General features: G+C 29.8%; 2 protein-coding genes across 2 annotated transcripts; both read left to right on the plus strand.

Moving 5' to 3' along the window:
- Window positions 1–2,201: 2,201 nt before the first annotated feature.
- Window positions 2,202–3,948, plus strand: LOC114415500 (pathogen-related protein-like). Its single transcript, XM_028380217.1, has 4 exons — window positions 2,202–2,358; window positions 2,519–2,651; window positions 2,758–3,059; window positions 3,500–3,948. The coding sequence occupies exons 1-4, from the start codon at window positions 2,221–2,223 to the stop codon at window positions 3,638–3,640; spliced, it is 714 nt and encodes a 237-aa protein (XP_028236018.1). The 5' UTR covers window positions 2,202–2,220; the 3' UTR covers window positions 3,641–3,948.
- A 1,552-nt stretch (window positions 3,949–5,500) lies between these two features.
- Window positions 5,501–7,232, plus strand: LOC114415501 (pathogen-related protein-like). Its single transcript, XM_028380218.1, has 4 exons — window positions 5,501–5,662; window positions 5,785–5,917; window positions 6,167–6,468; window positions 6,854–7,232. Exons 1-4 carry the CDS (start codon window positions 5,525–5,527, stop codon window positions 6,995–6,997), a joined length of 717 nt encoding a protein of 238 aa, XP_028236019.1. The 5' UTR covers window positions 5,501–5,524; the 3' UTR covers window positions 6,998–7,232.
- The last annotated feature ends 2,315 nt before the right edge of the window (window positions 7,233–9,547 follow it).

The raw sequence follows: 9,547 nt of genomic DNA on the forward strand, positions 1-9,547 counted from the left end.
GGAACGAAATTATTCAAATTGACCTCTTCTATCCAACTTTATTGTCTCCTTTTGCTTTTCCTGACATTTAATTAATGTTTTTTATATAAGTGATATTTTTTTTTAATTTAGAAATTATGGGTGTCTCATAATTTATTGAATTAAAAATTAATTTTATTAATATTATATAATTGCCATTGATCCAAGAAATATACAAGATATAATTCAACACGTGTTACATTACAACAATGTTTTGGATTTGTTTACGCAAGTATTGTTAATGCAATCAAAGTCGTCGAAGTGTGGATCCAACCTAAATAACGAGAAATAATTTTTTTTGTTTCAACGAGTAAATTATTTGTGGATTAATATTTAATATGTTTTATTGAAAAAATACAATAAAATAAGTTATTTCATACTATTATGCATCCATTTTGATCCTATCTACTAGATCCAGCTTGAGCCTCACTATGTATCCTTATTCCGTAGCTTGCGGTAATTAGTTTCTTCCGCCACTTTACCTCTATATAAGGTATCACATGTCTTTAAGTATTTTTTTTAGACCTTCTATTATTCTCCCATCAGAGTATATGTGACTATAAGCATCTGGAATAATCCCTACAACCTAAAGGGAATGGGGGCAATATTACCGCATAATAGAAATTAAACTCATTTTTTATTTGTTTAACTAATTGAATTATACCTCCTTAATAAATTCACACTTTTAACATAAAAGTATTAATTATATTTATTAATTTATATATCTTTTGAAATGAATAAAGAAGAAACAACATACGTAATATTTTTTTATTTATTTTTTACAAAAGATGGTTGACTTTTTACCTCTGCTCTCTGGACAATATTGGTCCATGATCTACAATTTACAATAACTTGAGGGGAATTCCACAATCTATAGTCACCAAATAAAATAAAATAAAGTATATTGCAAAGGTTCCTTTTGGATGCAATAGTTTTAGTCTGAATAAGTTAATTTAGTCAAGGTAAGGATATATCGGATAAGTAAGTTTCTGAATTTATTTTTCCACTAGTAGTTCTTCAAATCATGGAGAGGGACTTTTATTCAGTTATTTCAGTGTACTTAAACATAAGTTAATTCAATAAAATTACACACTTCTGCAATACTAAACAAACTCAGTCATTAGTCACGTTGCTTCCTTGCTCTGCTATACTTTCTTTATCCAACAATTAAAACTAACAATTGGTACCGAAGTCTTCTTCACGAGCAACCTATTGTGAAATGGATGTCGAATCTTGCTCCTCCAATCTATGATGAAAAGAATTATGACCTTTGGATAATGAGAAAGGAGTCCGATAACGACTAAATATAAACTATTTTTGATAATAAAAATATATTAAACATATCTTTAAAAATATTTATTTAATAGTTATGTTTTACTTAAAAGATAACGATTGATATTTTTTTTATTTATAACTTGCAGATATAAAAAAGAGGATTAAAGATAAAAAAAATAATTAAAAATATAAATAAAGAAGATTTTTAACATCAAATCTAAGTTCATTCTAATAATTATACAAAGAAAGTCAATTCAAGAAAAAAAGTTTTTAACATCATACCCAAGTTGACCGTGACAGAAACACCTTTAATGGTCCGTTAAAATAATTAAAGAACAAATGTTCCGTTCCATGACCATGACCACCATGGTAAGAAATTAATAATTCATCAAATTAAACAAAAATTACTCTATGTGAAGATACCTGTCAAATACAAAGTGAACAAAATTATACAATTCCTAGCCAGCCCGAAGATGTCGTTTTGCGGCAATAATAGAAGAGGAGGGTTTAAAATAATCAAATGAATAAGTCATCACGAGCTATTATATATTTATCTATGTATTATATATTTACATTTTTCAAATATTTACATTGTTACTATTTAATTTTTATAATATAAAATAAGTTATTAGTTTGAGTGATACAATTGATTGATTATTTGAGTAAATATTGTTAAATTTTATCTCAAAATCAATTAACATTAAATGAAATTATCCTACATATATATAAATTATACTTTAAAAATTAAGACAACTGATGTGAAACTTAATTATTTTTTAATAAAAACAAAAATATGATGGAAAGACAAAAAAATCTCATAAACAAATAAAAACAAACAAACAAAAAAAGCAGACAGAGTTATCTAATACGTGTCATACGCCGCCCATAAATTAAGAGGAGCAAAACATTGAACTGTACTAAAGTAAGATGGCATTATCAAATGTTAGGGAGGACAACTACCGGTCCTATTTGCGCGAAGACACTGAGAAGAACACCAAATGGAGATATGGTGCCCCTCCAAATTACGACGTTGTCAACAAGCTATATGAAGAAGGCAGAACCAAGGTCTCTTTCTCTTAATTTCTTTCTGTGTTAATTAATTAATTTGTATAGTTCAATCAAGAGTGTATAAATGTTTGTGGAGTGCAAGAAAGAAATTAAAAACGGATCATCGTGAGTCATGTCAATCGCTAATCCTACAATTTAAATTATGCTTTTATGACAGGTTTGGCCTCAGGGTTCACTTGAAGAGCAGGTGCAGTCTCTAGTGAAGAATTGGGAGATGGAAATGTTCCACAAGGTGGACCTGCAGGATTTCAGATCAATAGACCCAAAGAAATACACTTTCAGCCTGAACGGTAGTGTTTGTCTTGAGAAGCAGAATTGCAAACTCATTTTTTTTGTATGGTTTGAATTTCATACAATTAATTCCTGAATATTAGTTTTATGATTATTAATTAACAGGAAGGAAGCCTATGACTCTGGAAGAGATGATGAAGCTTGGTGGAGGGTATATACCAATGCTGCAAACCTCTATACCAGAGAAAATGAGGCCTTACAATCCCTATGAAGAAACAGCAGATTCATCCCATAAGGCTTTCACGACAACATTCCCACGTGGGTTTGCTTTGGAAATTCTGCACGTGTATTCTGGACCACCAGTGATCGTGTACAAGTTCAGGCACTGGGGCTACATGGAGGGTCCTTTCAAACGCCACGCCCCAACTGGAGAGAAAATTCAATTCTATGGAATGGCAATTTTCACGGTAACATAACTTCCATCCACAGATAATCATAAGCAACCATTTTCTTAACATTAATACTAAAATAATTAATGTTAAGAAGGTACAAAATGGATAAAATAATTATTAAGATTTTCTCAATAAGACAACTTTTCACATTTATGTACTTCAAATTCAAGCATGTTTCCTATCAACTTGATAATCTAAGTGATATTGAATTAATTTCTTCTCGAATTTAAAATTTTGTAGATAAAAAAATATAATTAAAAAAGAAAATTTTTATTAAAAATAATAAGTCAGATTTTTTGATAAAAATTAATTATTAACAAAAAGCAATGAATCCTCTAATATACTGAAGTATGTTTTGATTAATTAGGCTGATGTCAATATAATTATATTACAGCTCTTTCCAGTCAACAATTCTATTTATTTTTTTATTGTTTGGGGTCATGGTATGCATGCAGTTGGATGAGAATTCAAAAGTCGTGAAGGTGGAGTTTTTTTATGATCCGGCAGAACTGTTGGGAGGTCTCCTGAAAGGTCCTGAGGATGGTAGTGTTGAAGATGCTATTGCAAGCTGTCCTATACTCAGGAACACCGGCTAGAGCTAGCAGCACAAGTTCAAGGAAGCCTTGAGGAAAAGGATGGCCATAAGTAAAAATTAACTGCAGTTGTTGCATCCAATAATGGCTTCTTGTTTGAATTTTAGTTTTTTTTACAATTATGTTTATATAAATAAAATTGTACTGATATTTACTACAAGCTACCCAAATCCAAGCAAATTAAGGTTGTAATACCCCCCCTCCCATCATGTAATATATAAGCTTGGTCAAATTATGAGCAATTTCTAGATAAGCTCCTGTCCAAATCTTCTGTAAGTTTATATATATTAATTCAATCATCATGAATCCCACATAAATTGAAAAAAGAAAGGAGTTTTTCCAACTTCCAATGGATTCAATTGTTTAAATAAAGGTTCTTGAGACCATACAAAACCATTTATCTAAAAAAATAAATCGGCCTGGGTTTTCAGCCTAATCTAATCTACCATAAATCATAAATATAATCTTATTAAAATTGTCCAATAATATTTTTGCGTCAAATTTTTCCGTCTTATATCGTGTTTTGCGCATTCTATATTTTTATTTTCTTTCTTTTCGGTGAATTCAGACAACTCCCATCAAGATTTAAGAATTAATTTTTTTGACATATTGAGATATATTTAAAGAATTGACCTTTTCTAATAAATATTTTTTGATTTAATTACTTATTTAGTGTTTATAGTTTTTAAACTTATTTTTTTTAATCCCTATAGCTAATAAGTGAATTTTTTAATCTTTAAAATTTAATAAATGAATTTTTTAGTATTCTCAATAGTTGTTAAAAATTTTTAATTCTAGTTAAAAAAATCTTAACGACAGAGATATTATAAGAATTAAAACTTATTAAGTATAAAAACTAAAAAAGATAAATTTAAAAATTATAACAACTAAACTAAATGAATAATTAAACCATATTTTATATATATACATGAATCTAAGAATTAAATATTTGATCATGACAAAATTATTTGTCAACCATTCTCTATATTTTTTTACTAAGTGAACCACATTATATTAGGTTCATTACATTTTTAGTTTTTATTAAAATTGAATTGATTTTTCATTTGTCCGCGGCATGGGTGGACTAATCCAGTCAAAGAAAATTAGTTGTTCTATCAAAGAGTTCCATTACGATTCCTAGTCCTCTTGAACTTTTCAGTGAAGAATATTTTTCATTTCAAAAATAATATTTTAAATTTTCATTTAAATAATGATAGTGATATGAAATATTCAAAATATTAAATATATGATTCATATCCGTCATTAAACGCACGTTTATTATAGAAGTATAGAAATGTAATTTCTAAAATTCAAATATTTTACAAGATTAAATTAAAATTTTAAATATTTGAAGGAAAAAAGTTTACCCTGTTAATAATTTTATTCAATTCAAATAAAATTGAAGGATCAATTAGTTATTGGTTTAAATAATATTATATTTGATTTCTTTAAATAATGTATCGAATTTGAGTCTTATAAATATGCTTGAGAAAAATATAATTAAAACAGAAAATTTTATTAAAAATAACCGATCAAATTTTCTGACAAATTAATATAATAATCAATAAATTTGATAATATGGAAAAATAAAAGATTGAAGGATATCATTTCTATAAAAAAAGAAAAAATCATACATCTCGGTTAGGGAGTTGCCATATTTTTTTGTTAGATCCGTATCTCTTTCTTTCACGGTGGTCTAAAGCTTTATGGTATGTTTGGTCAAAAGCTTCATTAGTAAATGGTATGACTAATCAGCCATACACTAATAAAAATAAATTATTAAAATAAAATTTAAGTAAAACAATTATAACATAAGGTTTGCACAGTATACCTATCTCCTATAAATAAAACAAACCGAGTTGAACAAATGATCGTAGGGTACTAAAGATGGCGTCATCAAGTGTTAGGGAGGACAAATACCGCCCCTTTATGCGCGAAGACAGTGAGAAGAACATCAAATGGAGATATGGTGCCCCTCCAAATTATGACGTTGTCAACAAATTATTTGATGAAGGCAGAACCAAGGTCTCCTCTTCTTGATTTCTTTGTGTGTCAATTAAGAGTGTACATATAAATGATTTATCCAGTGAAGAAAGAAAAAGTTGTTCATGCCAAATCGAACAATTTGATTATGTTTTTCTTGACAGGTATGGCCTCCGGGTTCACTTGAAGAAAAGGTGCAGACTTTAGTGAAGAATTGGGAGATGGAAATGTTCCACAAGGAGGATTTCAAGGATAACAGATCAGTGGACCCAGAGAAATACACTTTCAGCCTAAACGGTAGCGTTTTGTCTTGAGAAAGCAGAATTGCAAACTCATTCTTCATTTTACATGGTTTGAATTTCATGCATATTAGTTCCTAAGTATTAGTTGTTTCATGTTTGTGATTTTTCTTTTATAGGAACATATTAATTACTATAATATTAATTTTGTTAGTAGAAGAGATCTAATTTATAATTTTTTTCTTTTTTTTTTTCCTTAACCATTCAATTTATCTTATATTCCTATCATATTTGTGATTATTAACAGGAAGGAAGCCTATTAGTTTGGAAGAGAAAAGGAAGCTTGGAGGAGGGTATATTCCACTGCTGCAAACCTCTATACCAGAGAAACTGAGGCCTTACAACCCATATGAAGAAACAGCAGATTCATCCCATAAGGCCTTCACGACAACATTCCCACGTGGGTTTGCTTTGGAAATTCTGCACGTGTACTCTGGACCACCCGTGATTGTGTACAAGTTCAGGCACTGGGGCTACATGGAGGGTCCCTTCAAAGGCCACGCCCCCACTGGAGACAAAATTGAAGTCTATGGGATGGCCATTTTCACGGTAACATACCTTTCCACTAATATATATATATATATATATATATATATATATTAACCATGTTATTGATGCAAAAGATTTATTGATGATTAATCTCTATTAAAAAATTTGATTGAATATTTTATTGAGATCTTCTTTCTTAATCACGTTTTTTTCTTTCACATGATTTTAAGTTGAAAATTTGTTTAAGAGGACCGAGCTGAAGCTGAGTTACACTTGAACAATGACTATATAACACCAATACTGGTTAATGTTGACGAACATATATACAAAAGAGATTTTTTTTATGAAGATTTCCAAAGAGGCTGATGTAGATGTAATTGTTACTGCTCTTTTCATTCAGCAATTTTAATGTATTTTAGTTTTGATTGTTTTGGGTGACATGCAGTTGGATGAGAATTCAAAAATCGTGAAGGTGGAGTTCTTTTATGATCCTGCCGAATTGCTTGGAGGTCTCCTGAAAGGTCCCAAGTTTGATGGCAGTGCTGAAGATGCTGTTGCAAGCTGTCCTGTACTCAGGAACACCGGCTAGAGCAGCACAAGTTCAAAAAGTTTAACCTTTGAAGTAAAGGTTTAATTGCAGTTGTTGCATCAATGGCTTGTTTAACTTTTAGTTTTTACAGTTATATCTGTAGGTAATATTTACTGCAGACTCTCCAAATCCAAGCAAATTAATGTTGTAATCAATAACACCCCCACCCCCCTTTCCCCCATGTAATAATAAGCTTGGTCAATTATAAAATATTTCCTGATAATGCCTTCCAAAATCTTCTTGAAAGTCTCAAATATATTCAATCATCATGAATTCCATTTTCATACAAATTAAAGAAAAGGGGGCTTGGATCCAACAGAGCGTGTTCACGACGTGCATATAGTGTAAGATTTTGTCTTCTTGATCGATCAGGCAGATAACTATTTTTTTTTTTATTTTGTAAAATGTTAATACTATATTACGTGAAAATTGACAAAAAAAATCACATGAATTTGTACTATAAAAAGAAAATCCATACAAAATTGCATCAATTTGAAAGAGAAACCCAAAAACTACTAGAGTCCACCTAGTGGCGGAACTGAGGTAGAGAAACACAAATTACTATTGGTAGCTTCTACTTAAACGTAGAACTCTCGACAAATAAGGAGCCAAATACGCGAAGATTCATTTTTGTTTAAATGCAAATTTAAAGGGTCTTGAGAGAAAAATATATCATAATAAAATTACTACTATGGTTAGATGTGATTCTTGTTTTTTATATTAGCCCAGGTAGTTTAGATGATTATATATGTAAATAAGTCCCGTTGTGCTCCACTAAGTTTTTTCCCATTCTACCAATAATATATGCGCCCACGTAGTAGGTTAAGAAAAAAATTGAGTTGTGATGCTTGCTTTTTAAATTGACCCGAAAGAAGCTCCAATTGCGTTCATTTTTTTTTTTATATTTTTTATTTATCAGTGACTCCAATTGCGTTCATCTTGAAGTTATTGACGAGAATTTGATATTTAAATTTTTTATCTTCTCTATCTATCTTTTCATTCTCATCCTTTCAAAAATATCTTTTCATTCTCATCCTTTCAAAAATATCTTTTCATTCTCATTGTTCTTCTCACATCTCTCAAATGCATTTTATCTTTATGAAATCGATGTGCAAGTTGGTGGTGGGACTTGGAGAGACTGTGGAAAATTTTTTGTAGCAGCCAGTTGGATTTAGCAATCAAATTTGGAAACGAATACTTTGAAGCATATTTGAAATGATGGCAAAAATAAAATGTCAATGTTGTGATGTTTACTTTTTTCCTCCCACAACAACTCTTCCTTTTTCACTAAATTTACCAAAATAATCGGAACCAACCTTTTTGTGGGGATTATTATGAAATGTTGATATGCCAAGTATTTCTAAGTTTTACCTAACCAAATTGAACACAAACTCAAACCTCACGAGATTTTTTTTAGGGGGATTATCACTACCTGAAGATTTTTCATCAGATACTAAAATTATTTTTAAACAAAAAAAATCAGGGAAATTATTAATCTCTAAAGCAAGTGAATGTATGCATAAGTGGTTGTCTAATGTTTCTTTGGTCAAGTATATAAAAAGGAAAATAAATTGAGGGCGGTCCTATTATTTGCCCTACGGATTTTCTAAAAATTTACTTTGCATTACCATTAGGTCTATTCAAAATAAACTGAACTGCCCTGAACTGCTTTTTAAAAAACTGATCTATTGTAAGAAAAACTGAACTACCAAAAGGAACTGTTCAGTGAACTTATAAACTTAGTTACGAACTGAAAATCAGTGTGCTGACATTTAAAAAGAACAAAACATAAAGCGGTAAAGGCTCTATGACTGCATGGTGCCCACTGCGGAATCCTATCGCCCCTACTCACCCACACTTTTCAATGAAATTTCTTAGATTGCCAGAGAAAATTGTTCTCATTTTTTTAGGAGGATGATGTCTCTGCACTTATACGTAATGGGCATTAATTAAAAGTCGTAATGAATATGAGCAATTTCTTAAATATTAATAAAATTATTCATAATTGATAATTTGTTCTGTTTTTATGTTATATTTTGATAAAAATTAAAATTTTATATTGGTAAATTATGTCAAATTTTTATGTTGGTGTATTTAAAATACAAACTATTTCAATTAAAAATACTATAATAAAAAAAAATCTAAGATTCAATACATAAAATAAATAAGGAATGAGATGTAATGTATATAAAGATATTTTTATCTCAATAATATACCATCAAATCATTCTTAAAAGTAAAAATAAAAAGTTGTTTATTGTTACATGTTATCAAGCAAGTCTGGTTTCGAGGCAGAGACCTCCAAGGAAGAAGAACAGAAGAAAAAGGCAAGGGAGACTTTTCATTCATTTCATGATTCTGATAGTATTATTGCATGCTTATTTATACTATTCCTCACTAATGGATTTCTTATCTTTTGTAAGGAATATTTACAGAATCAAGTTGGTTATGCTTGCTCCCTGCTTCCCGACAATATCACTAAGGATGGATTTGCAGTGCCAAAATCACCCCTCAGATATACTCACTGAGGTATGCAGGTTTTGATATTTTT

This window comes from Glycine soja, chromosome 6 (assembly GCF_004193775.1).
Source record: "Glycine soja cultivar W05 chromosome 6, ASM419377v2, whole genome shotgun sequence".
NCBI classification, from domain to species: domain Eukaryota; kingdom Viridiplantae; phylum Streptophyta; class Magnoliopsida; order Fabales; family Fabaceae; genus Glycine; species Glycine soja.